This window comes from Pongo pygmaeus, chromosome X (assembly GCF_028885625.2).
Source record: "Pongo pygmaeus isolate AG05252 chromosome X, NHGRI_mPonPyg2-v2.0_pri, whole genome shotgun sequence".
NCBI lineage: Eukaryota > Metazoa > Chordata > Mammalia > Primates > Hominidae > Pongo > Pongo pygmaeus.
In genome coordinates this window covers 19,614,607-19,639,495 of record NC_072396.2, presented here as the reverse complement: position 1 = coordinate 19,639,495, position 24,889 = coordinate 19,614,607, and the positions used below count along the sequence as shown (strand labels likewise).

The window sequence follows — 24,889 nt, the reverse complement described above, 5'->3', positions numbered from 1 at the left end:
AATTGCATCACCAGAGACTTCTCTGGTTTGATTGTGAGGGGGGCCTATAGGGCTGGGACTGCATCTTGCCCATCTTCATCTGCCCTGGGTCTGGCATGTAGTAGGTGTGGTAGTCATTGGTGCCGTTCACCAAGTATTTCCAACTCTTTGCTTCACAGGCCCTTGTAGGGCTGCATTTCCTGGCCCTCTATGTCTGGGTGCAACTATTTGCACAGTTCCAGCTGATGAGTTGGGTGCAGAAGCGTTGTACACCACTTCTAGGCTACAGCATTTAAATACTTGTGGTCCAGAGCTCTCTTTTCCCTCTAGCTCAGCAAGCAGCAATGTTTGAGAAGGTGGCTACTCAGTCATCCTGGATCCCTGATTGACTGCAATAAGTAGACACCCCCTTCTAACCTACGATGCACATGTAGTGTGAGTAAAAAAATTAATCATTGTGGCCAGGCGTGGTGGCTCATGCCTGTAATCCCTGCACTTTGGGAGGTCGAGGTAGGCAGATCACTTGAGGTCAGGAGTTTGAGACCAGACTGGCCAACAGGGTGAAACCCGGTCTCTACTAAAAATACAAAAATTAGCCAGGTGTGGTGGTGCACACCTGTAATCCCAGCTACTCGGGAGGCTGAGGCAGGAGAATTGTTGAACCCAGAGCCAGAGGTTGCAGAGTACGTCACTGTACTCCAGCCTGGGTGACAGAGTGAGACTCCATCTCAAACAAAACAAAACAAAAACAAACAAAACACCTTTGTTTACAGTAACCACTGAGATTTTGAGGGTTGTTTGTTACTGCAGAATAACCTAGGCTATCCTCACCGATACCATATGCATAAAATACATGTTTGTTGAATGAATGAATGAATGACTTAAGCCAGAAGAGACTGCTGAGCAGTGTTGCTCTAGAATTTCTTTCTATAAAGAAGAGATTCAGACATGGTAATCTGATTACACGTGTGTGGGAAGTGAGGACCATGTTGGCGAGGGGACTTTTCTTGTTTTGTTTGCATAGTACACTATTTTTATTACATGTCTTTTATTTGGGCTATGAGAGTGCTGATGGGGATTATAGGGAGCCTAAAGCCCCCCAAACCAAACCTCGGCATTATCACTGAAGTTTCAATTGACCTTGCCACCTCCTATGTATTTTACAAGTGGGGAAACTGAGACCCAGACTGTCTAAGTGACAATATCGATTAGTTAGTGGCAACACGGGTGAACACCAAGCCCCTCATTTCCTGATTGTCTACCTGGTGCTTTTGCTATGACACCATTCCACCTTTCACACCCAGGTTTTAAGAGAGCAGGGGCTTGAGAGTCATGCTCTGACTTATTCCAGTCCTGGCTCTGCCACTTACTAGCTGTGGACCTTAGGAAAAGCACTTAACCTATATGTGCCTTGGCTTCCTCAACTGTACAGTCCTCTGTGGGTTGCCACGAGGATTTTGTGAAATCAAGTATAAAGTATGTAAAGATCTAGCAGTTATTAGTCGATTGTTACTGTTATCTTAAACCCTCATCCCACTGTCTTTTTTTTTTTTTTTTTTTGAGACATGGTCTCACTCTGTCACCCAGGCTGGAGTACAGTGGTACATCCCGGCTCACTGCAGCCTTGACCTCCTGGGTTCAAGCGATCCTCCCACTTCAGCCTCCTGAGTAGCTGAGACTACAGGCAATGCCACCATGCCCAGCTGATTTTTGTACTTTTCTGGGTATAGACGAAGTTTCACCATGTTGGCCAGGCTGGTCTCGAACTCCTGGGCTCAAGCAATCCTCTTGCCTCAGCCTCCCAAAGTGCTGGGATTACAGGCATGAGCCACCGCACCCAGCCCAGCCCACTGTCTTGATTTGCACCTGAGCCCCATGTTCTCTTCATGCTCTGTTTCCCTTGGGAAAGAATGAATCTGTTTTAGACCGTCATGTGCTCTATTTGTAGACGATTTGGCCACAGGTCAATTACATTTGAAGTTCTAAGGAGAGCCGTGCCCTGAGCACTGGTGAGCTGTCCTCCTCTGCCACCTCCCTTTGCCAAGAGCCTACATTAAGGGAACTACCAGTGGGAAGGGGGCAAGGTGACAAGAACTTTTGCCTTCTCTATTCGGTCTCTGCCATATTTGCTGCCGATTGATGCCTGCTGATCAAGCTCCATCACTGCCTCAAAGACCCTGTGGGACTACAGCCAAAGCCACCCACTTTTCAGTTGCTGGGACATCAGCCCACAGGCTTTGGATAAATATTTACCTGCAAATCCCGAGCAGCCATAGCCTTCCTTCATATAGCCAGATAGTACCCGTGTAGAAGGCATGTGACTAGGGCTCCCTCTCTCAGAAAAGGCAGAAAAACCTGTGGCTGGAGGGCCGGGGTTCCCTCCTTAATCCCAATCTCTTTCCTCTTCCATAGGCCCTGATGTCAGAGTTATGTGAATCTGAGAGTGTGTGTCAAGAAGAATGAAACTTTGGCTGAAAGTGCAGCAAAATATGAATTTTTAAGAACTGTCTTATTTATGTTTTTTAGACATTCTTTTCTTTTCTTTTTTTTTTTTTTTTTAGAGACAGGATCTCACTCTGTCACCCAGGCTGGAGTACAGGAGCATGATCATAGCTCATGGTAGCCTCCAACTTCTGGGCTCAAGCCATCCTCCCACCTCAGCCTCCTCAGTAGCTGGGATTACAGGGGCAAGTCACTGTGTCTGGCTACCAGTTTTTGATAAAGCTAAACTTACCATACAACATAGCACTCTTACTTCTAGGTATTTACCTAAGTGAAATAGAAGTTTATATTCACACAAAAAGCTGTATGCGAATATTTATATTGCCTTTATTCATAATAATCAACAGCTGGGGCTATAGGCATGCACCGCCATGCCTGGCTCATTTTCTTTATTTTTTATTTTTACAGAGATGGAGTCTCACTATGTTGCTCAGGCTCGTCTTGAACTCCTGGGCTCAAGCAATCCCCTCATCCCAGCCTCCCAAAGAGCCTTAAAGTCCTTTTTTAAACAGCAAGTTTGTTTAAAGGAAAAGAATACTTACTCTGGTATCACTCTTAACTTTAGAAATTCAAGCAACTGTTAATATGAGATAGACATATCTTAACTTGTTATTGACGTGAGGCATACATACAGAAAAGCGCTCATAGATCCGTTTAAACTGTACCCAGATCAAGAAGCCAGACATTACCTGTAAGCCCTTCTTACTCTCCAGTGACTGCTATCCTAACTTCTAACAGCATAGGTTAGTTTTGCCTGTCTTATCCTTTACAGAAACAGAATCATATAGTGTCTGTGTTTTTGTGCCTGACTTCTTCACTCAACATTGTTTCAGAGGTTCATCTATATTAAGCATAGCAGTGGTTCATGCAGTCTCATTGCTGTCTGGGATTCCACTTTGTGACTATACCATCACAATGTCTGCGATCCATTCTGTTGGTGGGCATCTGGGTCATTTCCAATCTGGGCTATTGCAAATATACTGGTATGATATTCTAGTTCATATCCTTTGGTAAACATACACACTGATTGAGGTTGTGTGTACATCCAGAAGGGGAATTGCTGGTCAGAGGGTAGTTGTACTCTCAGCTTTAATAGATTCTGCCAAAGAGTTTTCCAAAATGCTTGTAGAAATTTACACTCCCACTAGCGGTGTATGAAAATTCTTTAGGTATGAGGTCTATGTAAAGCAAAAATAAAGAAGTTAATATGCAAAAATTATATGTAAGTTAAAAATACGTGTTAAGTTCATTCAAACGGGACCAATTTAACCCGTTGGAGTAATACTGGGTGTGTTTATTAAATACACCATTTTCCCCTTCATCAAAACTTTTAATTTATGTAACCTGGATGAGCTTCCTGACTCTACTCTCCCTTAATCCAACCAGTTAAAAGTCTCTCTGAAAACACTGTCCATTCATTTATTCAGTTAGAATGTTGTGTTAATAAACTGGTGTTTGCAAAACAAATTCAACCCCTCGAGAATATACATCTCGCCCATCATGTGTCTAAAATGGCAGAGTCAGCCAGGATGTGCCTTAAAGATCTGCACTTGATAACCATCGCTTCTCCAGGGCTATGAATGCAATTCAGAATCCAGAATTTTGTTCTAGTTGTAAAGAAAAAATGATATATTCTCCTGCAGGTTTACCGAAAGAGAACGATGCTTTTAAAACGATAAAGCATTTTGCAAACACAGGTGTTATTCGACTATAAAGGCGGCGGGGGAGGAGGGCAGTAAAATGAGCGGCAGAGGGAATTCAGAGCGCTTATTTTTTCCCTGGTCTCTGCAACTAATTCGTATTGTAGAACAGAGCCTCCATTTTCCCATCTATAAAATAGGGTACTTTGACAAATTGCTTAGGGGATCTGTACGTCCTATCCAGATCTAGCTTTTATTCTATGACCATGCAGGAGAGATGCTAAGACAGAAAGGTAGAGGGGACCAGGGACAACTCACTTTATATACCCCCTCCACCTCGACCCCCAGCAGGCAGAGCGCCCGAGATCCCGGTTTCTGGGAACCCGGTGTATTTCCAGTCCTTCACCAGGAAACCATCGAGCTGAATCCTTTACTGGGACATTTCTCATTTACTGCTCTCTCCAAATCCCCCTCTCAAGTGGTCTGACATCTGATCTCCGGATTCAGGAATATCTTGGCAGAAGTGCGCCCTCAGGGCTCCCACCCATCACAGCGTGCGACACTGAAACGGGCATATGGGTACCGGGGCGAGCCCTAAAGGTGAGCCGCTGAGTCTGGAGGTTGGGGTCCGTTGGGGTCCCCAAGGAGGAGCGCGCTGGGCTGGACGCCGAGCATCCGAGGGTCCCGCAGTGCCTGGAGCCCAGAGGCGCCACGGGGCCCCCGGCTGCGGTGGGGTGGGCGGCCGGGCTCGCCGCCCCCGCTTCTCCCCGGCCCCGGCCCTGAGCTCTCAGCCGGGCTTCGGCCGGCCGCGCTGCCCGCTCCCCCTCCTCCCTCCGCGCCCCGCCCGCTCCCCACCTCCGCGCCCAGCCTCGCCGCCGCCGAGCGCCGGACGCGCCACGCCGCGCTGGGCAGCTGGAGAGCTGGCGGCTGAGCGGGCCGGGAGCGGCGGGGGCGGCGCCCAGGCCACGGGCGGGGGGAGGAGGGCCGCAGCCCCGGAGAGGGGAAAAGGCGGGCCGGACGGCGCCAGCAGCCAGCCCCGAGGACGCGAGCGGCAGGTAAGCGCTCGGCGCCGGGACGGGTCTGGCCCCTTGGGGTCCTGAGACCCAGACTCGCACAGCCGGCCACGGGCGCTGGAGGCTCGGGCGCAGCGTCTAGCCCCGGAGGGCGGCGGGCCAGCGGGCCGGCGGGACGAACACGCCTTCCGCCCGGCTGCGGTTCCTAGCCGGGGCCCGGGACCGTCCTGAAAGGCGGAGGCGTAGCTCCCAGCCCCGGGGCTGGTTCCCCGACGGGGGGAGCCCGCGCGCCGTGGGAAAGGGGGCTCCAAGGGGAGACGCGCGTCTCCAAAACCTTCGGACGGAGCCGGACTTTCCCCAACCCGCGGGAAACTGAGCTACGAGCCTGACTCGCGCGGGTGGTGTGCTAGACGCCAACTCCGGGGAGCCCGGCTCCGCGCGCCTGGCCGGGCTGCGGCGGTGCTGGGGGAGCGCGAACGCGCCCGGGCCCCGGACGGCTTGGGGCTGCACCACTCGGCGCGGCCCCGAACAGGTGGCCCCGGGCGCCGAGGGACGGAGCGGCGGCCCGGAGCCAGGGGGTGAGCACGCCGGGGAAGGAGGGGGCTCGTGGTCTCGGAGTGAGCGCATTTCGGCAGGGACTCGAGTTTCGAGGCTCCGGAACCCGATAAAAAGTGAGGGGGAAGAAGAGAGCTGACCTCCCGAGAGCCAGACGAAGCAGGGGACAGGTTTTCCGTGGCTGCTTCGACAGTGACAGTCTGTACTGTGCACGATAATCCCCCAGGGATTACGTTAAAATGAGGTTCTGATCCCGCAGGTCTGGGGTGGGGGCCGAGCGTCTGCATTTCTAAGAAGCTCCCAGAGGCTGCTGATGCTGTTCCATGAACCACACTTTATCCGGCAGGCCCTACGGAAGTACTTTTTGTCCAACAGGCTGAAAACCTTAGGAAAAGTGGGAGATCGGGAGACGAGGTCCTAAGACTTTACAATATATATAGCTTTAATACCTCTTTGCCACCTCTACCCCCAAACGCACACAAAAACACTTGCTACTATAAAGGCCAAGGGAAACTTTCCCTTCGCCCCCTGAAGGTTCGCTTGAAAAATTAACTGAAAGGCAGATTGATTGGAGAAAAGGCATACAAATGTATTAATGTGTCCACGGGGAGAGAACAATAGAGTGATTACCACCAGCCCCCCAATGGGGTACAGAAGCTTGTAGATTATCTTGAGGTTACAGAAAGAAAGGGGGCTCAACGCATGGCCCCAAACAGGTTATGGTGGTAAAAGAGGTTGTGAGAGGGGGAGAGGAGGAGCCCTGGCCAGCAAAAATGGTCTGGAGATGTCAATGAAACCTCACAGGTGGCAGCCCTCAGAGAGAATAGACAGTAAATGTTTCTTTCAGAGCTTTAAAGGGGTCAGATCCTCAGTTAATTTCTCTTAGATCTGGACGAGGGAGGACCTCGATAAAGCCTGGCTACATCCGTGCAGATTCTCTACAAATGCAGATCTCCCGCACCAAGGACAGCTTTGCATTAGCTCTACTGGCTGGCTTTCTAAACAACCATTTCAAAATATGTCAAAGAAATATATTTTGGGGTAAGATGTTTTGATTTCCTTCACTACTCATTTAATAGCGAAATGTTTTACTTTTCTTACCAACTTTCTAGCCAAATACACGATCTGGTAGCAGGGCTGGCTTCATGGACATGCATCCTGCACTTGGTTTAGTGCCGAAATTCTTAATTTTTGAACAAGGGCTCTCTCCTTTTCATTTTGCACTGGGTCCCACAAATTATGTAGCTGATCCTAATAGTCACCATACGTGGAAAGAGAACCCATTTTTTGATCAGGGTTCGAGATGTTGGGTGATGGAGAGTAGAGGTTTATTAAGGGAAGACTAGCTAGATGTTGCAGTTATCTCCAGTCTTTCTCAACTCCTCTTTGGCTATCTGAAGAGATAAGTCTAAGAGCATACCCAGGCATGCATGGTGTGACAAAATTTATTGCTTTATTAATATCAATAGTTAACAATTTATTAGGAGCTTAATTATTGATAGACAATACAATTAAGTTTGATATTGAAATAATTTTGTAAGTTTATTGACAAGTTGTGTGTTATTTCCAAAGGATTGGGGAGTCTCTAGCATCTCATAAAATTTTGCTTAGTTAAGATCTAAGATGAGCTGGACATTGCTTGGTTTGGCAGCTTTCACAGCTCAAATGCAAAGCTGGAAAACAAAAAGTGGCCAAATTTTGTAGCTGTTCGGGAGTATTGTTTTACAGGGCCTCAGCATGATGCCAGCCCGGATCGGATTCCCTTCTGCTTTTATCACTCCCACATCCCTGCAAGGTGACTTTCATTAAAAGGGGGATAGAGCATATTTAGCTACTGAAAAACGCTGAAGAAAGGCAGGGCCAGCATCAGTATTTTGTCTGTGAAGAAATCTTGGCAAAAAAAAAAAAAAACACACAGATTCCAGGTGTGTGTATTTTTCTAGAAAAAAGAAATGTTGGAAATACAGAAAAGAAAAAGATTGTACTCTAACTATGGATATGATTTTGTTCAGCAGAGGGAGAAAAAGTCAGAGAAGTGGCATTTCATTGGCGGGTTTGGCAGGGAAAGGAAAGCTGCTGTGTTTTTGGTACCGTGAACAGCCTTCCAGAAATGGCAAAGTGAGTTTGCTCAGGTGCAAGGAAGAGCCAGCAAAGAAGCTGATTTTCCATGGCTGATGTGATCATTGTGGGGACTCAGAGGAGGACATCACGACATATGTTCTTGGTGCTTTGACGGCTCAGATGAAACTGAAAAACACATTTTTCCACTTTTCTGCCTGAGCGTGCCAAGTCGCTTTCAAATACATGATCCAAACTGGGAAGAGTGCTATTAAATTAACAAAAGGAGGGAGAGGGTGGTGTTTCTGTAATGTCCGTGGTTCAAAAGATAGAAAGGAGGGATTCTGACTTTAGTCAAAACCTGGGAGCTAGTTTTTATGCTTCACTGAGAAAGGTTTTCCTGACCACAAGATAGGAAGAAAAAAGTTCTTTTAAAATGTTTATGGTTTCAAAAATGTGTAGGTATTTAATCCGCATGGAACTTATTTTGGGATCATGGTGTGTGGTGGTGGGTGATGGAACTTAAGAAACGGGCTAACGTTTGGGGAAAGCTATCATAAAATAAATTCCCACAATCAAATAAATTGTGGTAAACACTGTCCCATTTTACAAATCAATTTAATGAATTCTTCAGTCTACTCCATGTTTTTCAAATTGAAGTGTAACTTATTACAGTAAAATTCACTCTTTTCAGTATACAGTTCTAGAAGTTTTGACAAATGTATATAGTCATGTAACCACCACCCTATCAGGATGTAAAAGAATTCTGCCACTCCAAGGAATTCCCTGTTGACTCTTTGTAGTCAGCCTCCCCCAGCTCTCAGCCCCTGGCAACCACTGATTTGTTTGCTGTCCCTATAATTTTGTTCTTTTCAGAATGTCCTGTAAAAGAACTTATGTATTCTGTAGGCTTCTGAGCCTGGCTTCTTTCACCTAGCATAATGCATTTGAGGTTTATCCGTGTTGCACGGATCAATACTTCATTCCTTACTGTTGCTGAGCAGTATCCCAAAGTTTGTTTATCCACTCACCAACTATTGATGATTATGAATAAAGCCAATATCAATATTCACATATGGCTTTTTGGATGAATGTAAACTTTTATTTCACTCAGGTAAACACGTAGAAGATGGCTATGTTGTATGTGAGCTTTATCAAAAACTGATAACCGGGCACAATGGCTCGTGCCTGGATTCCCAGCTACTCAGGAGGCTAAGGTGGGAGGATCGCTTGAGGCCAGGAGTTCAAGAACAGCCTGGGCAACATAGCAACATTCGCGTCCCTACAAAAAACATTAAAAAGTTATCTGGGCATGGTAGCATGCACCTGTAGTCCTAGCTACTCAGGAGGCTGAGGCAGACGGATCTCTTGAGCCCGGGAGTTTGAGGCTGCAGTGAGCTATGATTGGGCCACTGCACTCCAGCCTGGGCAATAAGAGCGAAACCCTGTCTCCAAAAAGAAAAAGAAAAACAAAAAGAAATTGTATCCTTTTTTCCCACTTCATTTTCTATGGTAGTAAGTAGGAAGGCTATTTAATTGTTTTTTGTACATTTATCTTACATTCAAGCCATTTTACTGAACTTTTCTTAGTTCTAATAGTTTTTCAGTTGATTTTCTTGGATTTTCAAAGTAGACAGTCAAATTGTCTGCAAATGGCAATACTATAGGGAATTTTCTCTCCAATATTTTTACCTCATTTTATTTTCTTGCTTTAGTGGCTAGGCTTCCCTGTAGGATAATGTTGAGTAGTAGTTGCTACTATTTTACCATTAACTATTGTGCTTGCCATAGGATTCTGGTAGCTACCTTAATTATCCTCAGGAGGTTTCTTTTCCATTGTTAGCTTGCTAAAAGTCTAAAAGTTTAATTTTAAAATTTCTTGTTCTGCTTGGAGTTCTTTTTTTTTTTTTTTTCCATCGAAAGCCTAAGAGGTTTAGGATCAGTTAGTTCGCTTCTTGACTTTGGAAGTTCACATTTTGATCTCACTGGAGGAGAAGTTAGTGTAGCATTAAGTCAATTCATTTTATTTTATTTTATTTAGATAGAGTCCCACTCTGTCACCTAGGCTGGAGTGCAGTGGTAGTAATCTTGGCTCACTGCAACCTCCACCTCCTGGGTTCAGGTGATTCTCCTGCCTCAGCCTCCTGAGTAGCTGGGACTATGGCTGCGCACCACCACACCTGGCTAATTTTTGTATTTTTAGTAGAGACGGGGTTTTGCCATATTGGCCAGGCTGGTCTCGAACTCCTGACCTCAAGTGATCTACCCGGCTCGGCCTCCCAAAGTGCTTGAGATTACAGGCATGAGCCACTGCGCCTGGTAATTCATTTTATTTAGATGATGAAGAACCTACCTTTGGAGGTTTTTTAAATAATGTTCTTATTTGGGGGAATGCTGGGTGTACTGAGGAAGAAAGAGAATCAAGAGACAGTTTATAACCTACTCATGTATAAACAAGGTAGCTTTTTCTAGTGTTCAAACTTTTTTTGCCCACCATTCACAATAAGTACATTTTATATTTCTTTTTTTCTTTCTTTTTTTTTTAATTTTTTTATTTTTTTTTGAGACAGAGTCTTACTCTGTTGCCCAGGCTGGAGTGCAGTGGCGCAATCTCGGCTCACTGCAGCTTCTGCCTCCCAGGTTCAAGCAGTTCTCTGCCTCAGCCTCCCGAGTAGCTGAGATTGCAGGTGCCCACCACCACACCCGACTAATTTTTTTTTTTTTTTTTTTTTGTATTTTTAGTAGAGACGAGGTTTCACCATCTTGGCCAGGTTAGTCTTGAACTCCTGACCTCATGATCCACCCGCCTCGGCCTCCCAAAGTTCTGGGATTACAGGCGTGAGTCACGCCTGGCCACATTTTATATTTCAACTCAGTCCAAACGTACTTGTATATAATGGAAACAAACTCTCACAAAGTCTTTGTCTTTCTCCTGTGTGCAATGTATTGATATTTTCAGTTATCTTTCATCTGTTCTATTTCATTTTAAACTGATGATCATGATTTTCCAAATTTCATTTGATTTTTTGACCCACAGTTTGAAAAACATTGTTTTGTAAAACTGCTCATTTAGTTTCTAAGCCCCCAAACTGCTGGATTATGTCCAGAACAGATTCATTTTATATCAGATCCTGCTATGATGCAAAGTAAGTTCATTTATTATGCTCTGAGATCAGTGTAACTACCCATTTCTCTCTTGAATTACTGTGTAGCCTCTAAACCAGTCTTTCAGTGTCTACTTTTGACCCCACAGAATAGCCAATACATGCAGTCTTATAAGTCCATGACTCAAACTCCTCTAATGACCTCTTCCCACACTTTTTTTTTTTTTTTGAGATGGAATCTCGCTCTGTTGCTGAGGCTGGAGTGCAGTGGCACGATCTTGGCTCACTGTAACCTGTCTCACGGGTTCAAGAAATTCTCCTGCCTCAGCCTCCCTAGTAGCTGGGACTACAGTTTCACACCTCCATGCCTGGCTAATTTTTATATTTTTAGTAGAGTCGGGGTTTCACCATATTGATCAGGCTAGTCTACGAACTCTTGACCTCAGTTGATCCACCCACCTCGGCCTCCTAAAGTGCTGGGATTACAGGCATGAGCCACCGTGCCTGGACTTTTTTTTTCTCTTGAGACAGGATCTCGTTCTTTTGCCCAGACTGGAGTGCAGTGTCGTGATCATGGCTCACTGCAGCCTCAACCTTCCGGGCTTAAGCGATCCTCCCACGTCAACCTCCTGAGCAGCTGGAGGCACTACAGGCTTGCGCCACCTGGCTAATTTTAAAAAAATTTTTGTAGTGACGGGGTCTCCCTGTGTTGCCCAGGCTGGTCTCGAACTCCTGGATTCAAGCAGGCTTCCTGCCTCAGTCTCCCAAAGTGCTGAGACTACAAGCATGAGCCACTGCACCCGGCCTGCACTTTTTTTTTTCTTAGACGAGATGGGGTCTCAGTCTGTAGCCCAGGCTGGAGTGCAGTGGTGTGATCATAGCTCACTGCAGCCGCAAACTCCTGGGCTCGTGCAACCACACCTGGCTAATTTTTGTATTTTTAGTAGGGATAGGGTTTCACCATGTTGGCTAGTCTATTGAACTTCTAGCCTCAAGTGATCCTCCTGCCTCGGCCTCCCAAAGTGCTGGGATTATAGGCGGGAGCCACCGCGCCGCCTCCTACCACACTTACAATCAATCCCTAGGGCCTCACTGGTACCTCCTTTACTCCCTATTCTCAACTTCTCCAAACACAGCCTCCTCCGTGCTTGTGTTCCTCACCCAAGCCAAGCGTTTGCTGTGCTACCTGCCCAGAACACCATTTCACCAGATAGTTTCTTTGTTTCGTTTGAGTCTTCTCTAACCCTCATTCTAAAACCGTACTCCCCACTTACCACAGGAAGGGTCCATTCCCTTATCCCACTTTTGTTTTATTTATATCACTGTTACCTGCAATTATGTTATTTAGTTATTTGTTTACTGATGCTGCGTCTTCTTTTCCTTGCTGGAATATAAGTTCCAGGAAGGCAGGGACTTTGTGTAGTTTGCTCATCATTGTGTTGTCAGGACTTTACAACAGTGGGACGTAGTAGGTGCTTTATCCATGTGTCAAATGACCAAATGAATGAGCCTAGAATGTAGATAAAATCTGACACTTGTCCTAAGAGAAGTATAATGTGCCCTGCCTTTCTGTTCCAGTGTTAGTGTGGAAATTTCTTTAGGTTAAGCGTGGAGTATTTTAATGTAAGCAGTTCATTAACCAATACACACTCACCTGGTATCCACTGTATTTCTGACACTCTCGTAATAATAATGATAGCTAATATTTACTGAGCAGTTGCTACTCTTATTGCTTTACATCTATTAACTCATTTAATCCTCCCAACCTCTTGAAGCAGGTACAATTCTCATCATTTTACAGATGAGGAAACTGAGGTACAGAGAAGTTAAGTTACTTGTCTAAGGTCATACAGAAGGTAAGCAGTGGGTCCAGGGTTTGAATACAGACCATCTGATTTCAGAGCCTGTGTTCTTCATCACAAGCTCCTAGCTAGAGCAAGGAGTGTGCACAATTCCTGACCTTTGTAAGCCTGTCTTGTTTATGGTGTAGCATAGTGGTTCTCAACTGGAGGTGATTTTGCCTCCCAGGGGACATTTGACAATGTCAAGAGACATTTTTAGTTGTCATGACTAGCAGGGTTTGGAGGTGCTACTGGCATCTAGTGGGGAGAGGTCAGGGATGCTGCTAAACATGCTGCAGTGCACAGCACAGCACCTCACCCCGACAAACAGTGATCCGGCCCAAGCATTAATAGTGCCAAGGTTGAGAAACCCTGCCGTGGCACAGTGGTTCTGAAAGCCCACTGCCCATTGGAATCACTGGGGGAGCTTGATAAATCAATACCGATGTCCAGGTCTTGTTCTTGACCTTAATAAACCTCAAATGGACCTTCATCATGGCCAGCAGTCCTACCATGCTTGCCTAGTGGGTTTGTTTTTCCATTCTCCAAAACAGCTGTTTGACACCTTTTATTTCCTCTGCCCCTCCTAGATCAGTTGCTGATTCTGGCTCATTCAACAGGAGCCTCCTCATATCCCGCTACCTGGACCCCCAACAGGCCCATATTTGTACAAATAAAGTGTTCCCCAGTGCTACTGTGAAACTGTGACTGAAATGTCCATAATGGATCAAAAACTGGCTTCTTTTCTGGGCTCTGGGTCCCTCATCCTCTTTGTCTTCTCAGGGACTTTTTTTTTTACTTTTGTATTTTTTGAGACAGATTCTTGCCCTGTCGCCCAGGCTGGAGTGCAGTGGTGCAATCTCGGCTCACTGCAACCTCTGCCTCCAGGGTTCAAGTGATTCTCCTGCCTCAGCCTCCTGAGTAGCTGGGACCACAGGTGCCCATCACCACGCCTGGCTATTTTTCTTTGTATTTTCAGTAGAGATGGGGTTTCGCCCTGCAGGCCAGGTTGGTCTCGAACTCCTGGCCTCCGGTGATCCGCCTGCCTCAGTCTCCCAAAGTGCTGGGATTACAGGCATGAGCCACCGCACCCGGCCTTAACTTTTTATTTAGAAATAATTTTAAACTTTACAAATAAGTTGAACATTTTTTTAAAAAAGTACAAAGAACACCCCTATGCCCTTAATCCAGATTCCTCTATTGTTAGCATTTTATCCTGTTTGCTTTATCATTTACACTCTTGCTCGTGTACCTAGGATTTTCCTGAACCATTTGAGGATAAATTTCATGCAGCAAGAACTTTAACTCCTAAATCCTTCAGTAGGGATTTCCTAAGTATAAGAATATTCTCTCAAATAATCACAGCACTGTTATCAATCTCAGTAAATGTTTTGATAAGATACTGTTATCTAATCTGCCATTTGTATTCCAATTTTGACAATAGACCTGATAACATCCTTTACAGCATTTTTTTCCTTCTAGTACAGGATCCAGTTTAGGGTTCTTGCATTGATTGATTGATTGATCGAGATAGGCTGGAGTGCAATGGCACAATCTCGGCTCACTGCAACCTCTGCCTCCCAGGTTCAAGTGATTCTCCTGCCTCAGCTTCCTGAGTAGCTGAGACTACATGCACGTACCACCACTCCCAGCTAATTTTTGTATTTTTAGTAGACATGGGGTTTTGCCACGTTGGCCAGGCTGGTCTCAAACTCCTGACCTCAGATGATCTGCCCGCCTCAGCCTCTCAAAGTGCTGAGATTACAGGCGTGAGCCACCGCACCAGCAGGTTTAGGGTTGTTGCATCTAGTTGTCATGTCTCTTAGTCTTTTTTAGTCTGGAACACTTCTATTGCCTTTCTTTGTCCTTCGTAACATTGATATTTGGGCTGAATATAGATTACGCTCTCTCCTTTTTTTTTTTTTGAGACAGAGTCTCGCTCTGTCACCAGGCTGGAGTGCAGTGGCGTGATCTCGGCTCACTGCAACCTCCACCTCCCGGGTTCAAGCGATTCTTCTGCCTCAGTCTCCCAAGTAGCTGGGATTACAGGCACAAGCCACCACGCCCAGCTAATTTTTGTATTTTTAGTAGAGACAGGGTTTTACCATGTTGGCCAGGATGGTCTTGATCTCTTGACCTCGTGATCCACCTGCCTTGGCCTCCCAAAGTGCTGAGTGCTGGGATTACAGGCGTGAGCCACCGTACCTGGCCTTTTTTTTTTTTTTTTTTTTTTTTTAATAGAACATTAATCATGTCTGGTTTGTCTGATGTCTCTTGTGATTGGACTCAGGTTATGCATTTTTAGCCTGAACACTGCATGGATGACATTATGTCCTTCTCAGGGTATCTTATTTTGGAGGCTCATAATGTCCATCTCTTCCTCATTGGTGATGTTAATTTTGATCACTTGGCCAAGGCATTGTCTAATTTCTCCACTGTGTAGTTATTGGTTTTTCTTTCCAAATCCACAGTCTGTGGGAAGACACAAATATCCTGCTCAAAATTTCCCTCTAGGGCCAGGTGTGGTGGCTCACGCTTGTAATCCCAGTACTTTGGGAGGCTTACACGGAGGATCAATTGAGCACAGGAGTTCCAGACCAGCCTGGGCAACATAGTAAGACCCCGTCTCTACAAAGAAAATTAAAAAATTAGCCAGGCATGGTGGTATGTGCCAGTGGCCCCAGCTACTTGGGAGGCTGAGGTATTAGGATCACTTGAACCCAGGAGATCGAGGTTGCAATGAACCATTATCGGACCACTGCACTGCAGCCTGGGTGACAGAGCAAGACCCTGTCTGAAAATAATAATAATAATAATAATAATAATAATAATAATAATAATTCCCTTTAGATTTAGCATCCAGTGATGATTTTTGTATGATCTAGTCTTTAATATGGTTGAAAATAATAATTTTGACTCTAGTATTCCCTCCACATTTGGTCCAGAGCCCTTCCTTCTCCCCTATTTATTGATTGATTCATCTGTTTATTTTTGGTATGAAATAATGAATTCATATTTTCAAAATAGGTCTACAATTCATTACTATACTTAATTATTTTGGTGCACAAATTGTAAAGGACTTAATTATGTATTGTTTCCTTCTCTCTTTTCTGCCTAATGAACTCCTCTCTCCCTGTTCTAGATCATTCCCATCAGCTTACAAGCCTGCTCTAATGTCTCATATGTTCATCAGCTCCATATTCCCCTCCACTCATTCCCCACCCCCATTTCTAGTCACCCCTTCTCAGAGGATCTTCTTAAAAGGATGCTCTGCACATTGCACACATGTACCATAAAACCTAAAGTATAATAATAATAATAATAATAATAATAAAAGAAAAAAAAAAAAGGATGCTCATATTTTATCACTCCACATTGTCAGTCCTCAGTGAATCCACGTTGGCAAATACAGCCATCACTTCTTTACTTACCATGTTTTACTTGGCGGCAGCATTTGACAGTCATTCCCTCCTCCTTTGACCACTTTCTTCTTGTGGCCTCCAGTATCCTACGCTCTCTTGGTTTTCCTGTCTTGCTGGTAGCTCATTCTAAGTCTCTTCGTCCTCTGTTCTACCTATGAAGGTTGATGTCCCTCCAAGGCACTGGGAACTGTTCTCTTTCTACCTGCTCTCCTGGGATGAGCCCATTCATTCCTATGGCTTTCCATTCCATCTAGATGCCAGTATCTCCAGTTGTGACCTTTCTTACACTTAAGACTTAATAATTTGCATGAATTTCTAAGAGGCATCTCAAACTCAATATTTTCCAAAGCAAAATCCTGATTCCCTGTCACCCTCATGCAAAACCTGATTCTCTCCCTGTGAAATCCATCTCAGTCCATGACATCACCATTCACTCCATCGTTCAAGCTCCACACCTACTAGTTTCATGCCCCACATCCAACCCATCAACAAATCTTGTCAATTTGGCTTCTAAACCGTATCCCAACTCTTCCCACTTCTCTCTACTCCTACTATTCCACTATACTTCAGTCCTTCTCCATCTCTTTCTTGGATGATTGTAGTGGCCTCCTAGAATCCGATATCCACATGGCAGCTAGAGTATCTTCTTAGAAGCATTAGGTGGATTGTGTCATTCCCTGCTGGACTATGGAAGTCTGCCGTGTTCTGGTCCCTGCCCCTGTTCTGTCTCTCTTGCTGACTGTGCTTCTTTATTGATTCTTCCAGCACATTAACCTCATCATTTTAGTCTTTTATACTAACTGTTCTGCCTGGAATGTTCTTTCTGTCCTCTCCTTCATCTTCTGTTTTTTTTTTTTTTTTTTGGAGATAGAGTCTCGCCCTGTCACCCAGGTTGGAGTGCAGTGGCACAATCTTGGCTCACTGCAACCCCTGCCTCCCGGGTTCAAGTGATTCTTGTGCCTCAGCCTCCTGAGTAGCTGGGATTATAGGTGCATGCAACCACACCCGGCTAATTTTTGTATTTTTAGTAGAGAAGACGGGGTTTTGCCATGTTGGCCAGGCTGGTCTGAAACTCTTGGCCTCAAGTGATCCACCCGCCTCAGCCTCCCAAAGTGCTGGGATTACAGGCGTGAGCCACCATGCCTGGTCCCTCCTTCATCTTCTTGTTGCTGGTTCCTCTTTCAGATCTCAGTTTAAATATCTCCTCTTTGATGACCTGATCCAAAATAGCCACCAGGTTACCTTCTATATCATCTCACCTTACTCTAATTCTCAACACTGTATTTATTATCTGTTAATTTCCTTGTTGATTTGTACATTTATTGTTCTCTTCTCCCCCTTCCACCCTCCTCACACTAGAATGTGAGCAGGGTCTACATCTTTACCCCCGGTGCCTAGAATAGTATTTGGCATGTAGTATTCAATTTTGGTGTTTAATAAATATTTGATGAATAAATGATACATTTAATCCTTCATGCATGATTCTCAGCACATGGAAGACACTCACTAAATGTCCTCTTGTTGTCTTTCCCCAAGAGTACATTCTTGTGTCTGGGGCTACTCTAGAAGTTTCCAGTGAAGACAATCATCTGATAAAGAGATTCATATTTCTGTGTTAGGATCCTGATTATTAGGGTTTCTAGACAAAGGGGAATTACATTTTACCAAGAAAAAAATAGTGATAGAATTCCAGGGATCATTAGTGTCACATTTTTCAGTGTGGGACTTTCCTGGCCCTCCTAACTACAAGACTGGTTCTCAGATTCCACAAAATTGACATGTTTTATCTTGGGATTCTGACGTGTAAATTTTTGAAACACTTCATTGGGGAGGATCACGTGGATTTTTAGGTGGGAGGAAGGGGATAGCAAAGGAAGTGGCATTCTTCTCTGCCTTTGTTAATAGTATCATTTCCTGTGCCCATTTCAACGTTAGCTCTGGTATAACACAAGTGATAAGCTGTGTGTGTTATTGAAATCTGAGAAAAGGGCACCAAAAAATGTTTAGTACTTTGTACTGGTCTAAAATTCGTGACTTGAATATATGGGGAGAGAGTGAGGAAGATTGGGAAGATGTATACTGAAGTGGTTTCCCTTTGAGGTATTATTTGAAGATTGGTTGTGATTTTTGGGAAAGCTCTTGTAGTGGATTTTAAAGCTTCCAGGAAAAAATCTGTACAAATGAACACGACTAATGATTTTGTCAGCAGATGATTCGGTTTTTGACAGAAATATACCACGTTTTTGGGGTATTTGGAGAAACCATCACCCTTGACCCAGTAGGATTTTTTTTTTAAACTGGGCCAAATGCTTATTGTATTCACAGTTCATACATGAGTCAAGAGCTGGGCGCCATTACTCATGCTTGTGATATTGATCACCTGTTCATCACCATTCATCATTTCTAGCAGCCATCCTTATGAAAGCAGGCAAGTGTGTCAAGTAGTATTTCATGGACATATTTAGAGGGTTCTTCTTCTTCTTCCTTCTTCTTTCTTCTTCTTCTTCTTTTTTGAGATGGGGTCCCCTATATTGCCCAGGCTGGTCTTGAACTCCTGGGCTTAAGCGATCCTTCTGCCTCAGCCTGAGTGTTATTCTCTTTGACTTATCCATAAAAGTAGATCCAATGTGTCTACATATATTTTTTAAATTAAACTTTTATTGAAGTACAAATTATACACATTACAAATGTACAGCTCAATTAATTTTCACAAACTGTGCATTTTCCTGTCACCAGCCCCCAGATCAAGAATCCAACACAAGCAGCCTTTAGAAGCCCTCCTCTTGCCTCCTTTCACTCACTGCCCCCCAAGGGTGACTACTGTTCTCCCTCAAATGCCACATATTGTGCCTGTTCTTAAATTTCCTATATATGGTACCAGACAGGCTTCCTGACTTCTGCTCAGTATTGTTTTTGAATTTCCTCCATATCGTTGCATGTGGTTATAGTTGGATGATTGTCACTGCCGAATAATATTCCATTGCATGATTACCATGGTTTATCCTTTCTACTGCTGATGGCCTTTGTTTGGTTTCCAGCAGTTTTTGGCTTTTATGAGTGGTGCTGTGGGTAACTCTCTTGCCTATCTTGTAGTGAACATATATGTGCATTACTACCAGGTAAATACCTAAAAGAATGCTTTAAATAGATTATTAATAGTTTTTATGGTTACTGTCAATTATTTTCTCCTCTGAATGCAAGTAGGATTAGTAGCCACCTTTGGACATAACTCACACATCTGTATCCATAGACAATGATGAGATTTTCTTTCTGTAACTTTTTTTTTTTTCTTGAACTCCTCAAGCAACCTGCCCGCCTTGGCTGCCCAAACTGCTGGGATTACAGGCATGAGCCACCGCGCCTGGCTTTCTGTAACTTTTTTATTAAGTTCTAGCATTAGTTGTTTTTACACTTTAATTTTCTTTTTTTTTTTTTGAGACGGAGTCTCACTGTCGCCCAGGCTAGAGTGCTGGAGTGCAGTGGCGCGATCTTGGCTCACTGGAACCTTGTGTCACCTCCCGGAGCGATTCTCCTGCCTCAGCCTCCTGAGTAGCTGGGACTACAGGTGCATGCCACCACACCTGGCTAATTTTTTGTATTTTTAGTAGAGACTGGGTTTCACCGTGTTAGCCAGGATGGTCTTGATCTCCTGACTTTGTGATCCGCCCGCCTCGGCCTCCCGAAGTGCTGGGATTACAGGCGTGAGCCACCGCGCCCAGCCTTTACTTTAATTTTTTTCTAATAATTGGTTTCTATGCTGATTTTTTCCTTTACCAACTACCTATATCATATCATCATTTTAAAATATCTTAAGAATTTTAGCTTGCTTTTTCTTTTCCTGCCTGCCCCCACCATCCCCACCCCCAGCTGTATTTCTTTTGAAATGAAAAAAAAAAAAAAAAACTCCTGGAACTGCTGAATGTGTTTTGCAGATGCAGAGGTAAAGGTTTACCACCCGAATAGCTTTAGAATGGTACAGGCTTATTCAGCACTGATTCCTAGTCTTGCCAAGGAAAAGTAAAAAGGACAAAGAAAGGAAGAAAGAAGGAGGTTTAAAAAACTAAATTATGCTTTATTCTATGGTGTATTGGTTGACAGTAGTATTTTTCTCTGTCTCCTCTCAGCTAATCTGGTCATTTGACCAACTGGATAGAGCAAATATTGTCTGAAATGAAGCAAATACACTCCATTTGATTTTGGTGGGAGACAAATTTTTAGGCAGGGAAAACGATTAGCAGATAGTGTCATGCACAGCAGTGACTTTCAAATGCCAACATGCAAAACGATTGCCTGGGGATCTTGTTAAAATGCATATGCGGATTCAGCAGGTTTGGGACTGGCCAGAGATTTCTGCATTGCAGCTCCTAGATGAGGTGATGCTGCTGTTGGGGCGGGGGAGCTGCACTTTGAGTAGCGAAGCTTTAGAACACAGCTGCCTCCATGTTCCTGGGGATTATGTGGAGCATTTGCCCGTTGCCCACTGATGGATGATAAACAGCTCTCCCAAGTACCCCTCTGGGCTTGTCCTCTCAGCACTGCTGGCAGAACCAGGTTGTGTGTAGCCTGCATTAAAGCAGCAGACAAAGCCCAGGGCTCTTCTTTTTTTTTTTTGAGACGGAGTCTCACTCTGTCACCCAGGCTGGAGTGCAGTGGCACGATCTCGGCTCACTGCAACCTCCACCTCCCGGGTTCAAGCGATTCTCGTGCCTCAGCCTCCTGAGTAGCTGGGATTGCAGGTGCCCGCCACCACGCCTAGCTAATTTTTGTATTTTTAGTAGAGATGGGGTTTCACCATGTTGCCCAGGCTGGTCTTGAACTCCTGGCCTCAAGTGATCTGCCCACCTTGGCCTCCCAAAGTGCTGGGATTACAGGCGTGAGCCACTGCACCCAGCTGCGGTGCTCTTTTTTTAACCTCGAATAGCAACTTCTTTCAAATCTCCCTCACCTGGACTCTCCTCAGATATCTCATAACACCTGAAGAAAAACCACTAACCTCCTCAAACACACGCCAAACCGAAACACACACACACACACAAACACACACGATCCCAGATACTGACATGGAGAAAGGAGTGGGGTGGGGCAGGCGTGAAGCCACCCTTTTTTCTCCTGCCTTCACTATCGCACACTTCCTCATTCATTCCAGAGCAACTAGGTGTCTGTTTCAACATCCCTGGCCCCACCATTATAGTACACACCAGTCATCTTCCAGCCACGAGCTGCACATTTCTCTGTGGGGGCCCTCTTTACACATCCATGCTGCAGGTTGGAAGTGCCAGGGAATTAACAGCTCCCACCCCACCCCAGGAGCAGCCCTCAACCAATGCCTGATGCAAGTCAGTGGATCCATACCCCAGCTCTTTTGCCCTCAAGTGGGATAATTCAGACCGGTGTTCTACACTGGCTCCCAGAATTCCCTAGAAGGACTAAACTCCCATTGCCCCCAGTGGTGACTGGCTTGATAACGCCATCTATTGGCTGCCTTCCTGCCCCAACTCACGTGTCCATTCTATCTGTGTTTCCTGGGGTCACATCCTAAATAAACTACTTGATCTCGAATATGTGCCAAAGAGTTACCTCCTTCTTCTTCTTCTTTTTTTCTTTTTCTTTTTTTTTTTTTTTTTTTTTTTTTTTGAGACACAGTCTCGCTCTGTCGCTTAGACTGGAGTGCAGTGGTGCGATCTTGGCTCACTGCAACCTCTGCCTCCCAGGTTCAAGTGATTCTCCCAACCCAGTAGCTGGAATTATGGGTGCACGCCACCATGCTAATTTTTGTATTTTTAGTAGAGACAGGGTATTTCAGCTAATTTTTGTATTAAAAAAATTTTTTTTTATTATACTTTAAGTTCTGGGGTACATGTGCAGAACGTGCAGGTTTGTTACATAGGTATACACGTGCCATGGTGGTTTGCCGCACCCATCAACTCATCACCTACATTAGGTATTTCTCCTAGTGCTTTTCCTCCCCTAGCCGCCCATCCCCCTACAGGCCCCAGTGTGTGATGTTCCCCTCCCTGTGTCCATGTGTTCTCATTGTTCAACTCCCACTTATGAGTGAGAACATGTGGTGTTTGGTTTTCTGTTCTTGTGTTAGTTTGCTGAGAATGATGGTTTCCAGCTTCATCCATGTCCCTGCAAAGGACTATTTAACATGGCCTAAATAGCAACTAATTATAATTGGATGATTGTCACTGCCGAATAATATTCCATTACATGACTACCATGGTTTATCCTTTCTACTGCTGATGGCCTTGTGTAAAATTTGTACTATAATAAAAGTTTAATTTAAAAAATATATGTAGACACGTTGGATCCGCTTTCATGGATGAGTCAAAGAGAATAACACTCAGGCTGAGGCAGAAGGATTGCTTGAGCCCAGGAGTTCAAGACCAGCCTAGGCAATATGGGAAGACTCCATCTCGAAGAAGCAGCAGCAGCAGAAGAAGAAAGAAGGAAGAAGAAATACAAAACACATAATTTTTGTATTTTTAGTAGAGACAGGGTTTCACTATGTTGGCCAGGCTGGTCTCGAACTCCTGGCCTCAAGCAATCTGCCTACCTCGGCCTCCTAATGTGCTGGGATTACAGGCATGAGCCACCACGCCCAGCCTTGGAGTTACTTTTTTTTTTTGAGACAGAGTCTCGCTCTATCACCTAGACCGGAGTGCAGTGGTGCGATCTTGGCTCACTGCAACCTCCACCTCTTGGGTTCAAGCGATTCTGCTCCCTCAGCCTCCCAAGTAGCTGGGACTACAGGCACCTGCCACCACCCCCAGCTAATTTTTGTATTTTTAGTAGAGACGGGGTTTCACCATGTTGACCAGGCTGGTCTTCAACCCCTGGCCTCACTCAAGTGATCCGCCCACCTTGGTCTCCCAAAATGTTGGGATTACAGGCATGAGCCACCACGCCCAGCAGAGTTACCTTCTGAAGGAACCCAACTAAGGCAAAACTGGTCAACAGTCAGGAATTCCTTTTGTTAATTTTAATAAAATCCTATTATAAAAAAAGGGAGAGCCCCATGGGGTTTCTTCTAAGGGGCATCTCACCAGTATCTAGATATTTTGTCTGCATGACACCAAACAGTCAGATGGCTGGAAATAAGCCTGACAATGGAGAGAATGCTTCTCTGTTCCTGGGCCGTTTTGGGATCTGGTCAACAGAGTTGATTTTCTGGACACCCCAGTCAAGCTAGTTCAGGTATTTTTGACCTGTACCCAGAGGGTGTATCTCTGAGGTCTGCCTCAGAAGCTTGATCACATCCCGGGGGCTCCTACAAATGATATCCTGGCTGCAGCCAACTCCCTTCCACGGGCCTCCCTCACTGAGTTTCTCTGTGGTCGGCTCTCTGCATAGCCCCTTGGGATGAGGAGTCCTTCTCAGACCTTTACAGAACAGAGCCTCTGACACTTAGTTTCAAGGGCCTACCTACACCCGTTTCCGAAGCTTTGCATCGATGGTCACTGCTCCTCTTAGCCATGTCCTCAGCTTTCTCCTCCTCCTGCCTTCTTCCCCAGACTGAAGTGGATCTGAACCTTGGCACAATCTATGCCTCTTAGTGCATTTTAGGGGATTTTAGGACTGCCTGGGCCCCTCTATATGTTCAGACGTGTGATAGGACCCAGCCTTTTCCCCTCAAGACCTTGTATTTGAAATGCCCCATTCTATGGTTCATCTCATCTTTGGAACCCACACCAGGCAGAGATGTTTGGGAGGGTGGCCTCACTTGGCACACTGGCCTGGATGTCTCACAGTTTTGCATACCTCTGCCAGGCTGTGCTGCCCCCAGGCCAGACTCCTATTTCTCTGTTTGGGCATCTTGGGGGTCCTAATTAGACACTTAGTCCTTTGGATTTGGTATTTTGAGAGTACACGCGGTATCAACAGGGCTAGCTTTAATGTTAAAACATCTATTAAAACATTAAGGGTGGATGGCTAGGTGACTGCTACTGTTACTAAAAGAGGTCCCGATCCAGACCCCAAAAGAGGGTTCTTGGACCTCATACAAGAAAGAATTAGGAGCAAGTCCACAGAGTAAAGTGAAATCAAGTTTATTAAGAAAGTAAAGGAATAAAGAATGTTTGCTCCATAGGCAGAGCAGTGGCATGGGCTGCTCAACTGAGAATACTTATAGTTATTTCTTGATTATATGCTAAACAAGGGGTGGATTATTCATGAGTTTTCTGAGATGGGGCAGGGAATTCCCAGAACTGAGAGTTCCTCCGCTTTTTACACTGTAAAGGGTAACTTCCTGATGTTGCCATGGCATTTGTAAACCGTCATGGCACTGGTGGGAGTGTTTTTAGCATGCTAATGCATTATAATTAGCGTATAATGAGCAGTGAGGGCGACCAGAGGTCATTTTTGTCGTCATCTTGGTTTTTGGTGCATTTTGGCTGGCCTCTTTACTGCATCTTGTTTTATCAGCAGGGTCTTTGTGACCTGTATCTTGTGCCGACCTCCTATCTCATCCTGTGACTAAGAATGCCTAACCTCCTGTGAATGCAGCCCAACAGATCTCAGCCTTATTTTACCCAGTCCGTATTCAAGACGGAGTCACTCTGGCTCAAATGCCTCTGACACTACCCTGTAACTTTCTTAGTCAACTTGGGCTGCCAGAACGAAATACCATAGATTGAGTGGTCTAAACAACAGAAATTTATTTCTCTTAATTCTGGAGGCTGGGAAGTCCAAGATCAAGATGCCGGCATGGTCAGGTTCTGGTGAGTTCCCTCTTCTGGGTTTATAGACAGCTGCCTTCTCACTGTGTCCTCA

General features: G+C 45.1%; 1 protein-coding gene across 12 annotated transcripts in view; it reads left to right on the top strand.

The window, feature by feature from the left end:
- Window positions 1-4,644: 4,644 nt before the first annotated feature.
- The window catches only part of ADGRG2 (adhesion G protein-coupled receptor G2), a 133,849-nt gene continuing 113,604 nt past the window's right edge, over window positions 4,645-24,889 (top strand). For 4 of the 12 annotated variants that reach the window (XM_054471181.2, XM_063660457.1, XM_063660458.1 and 1 more), the window contains exon 1: window positions 6,616-6,730. In XM_054471181.2, the coding sequence (XP_054327156.1) occupies window positions 6,708-6,730 (23 nt within the window). In that variant the 5' untranslated portion in view covers window positions 6,616-6,707. Of the gene's footprint in view, window positions 4,722-5,086; window positions 5,177-5,691; window positions 5,713-6,613; window positions 6,731-24,889 lie in introns of those variants that run through there. The other 8 variants (XM_054471182.2, XM_054471180.2, XM_054471179.2 and 5 more) reach the window with 5 other exon arrangements.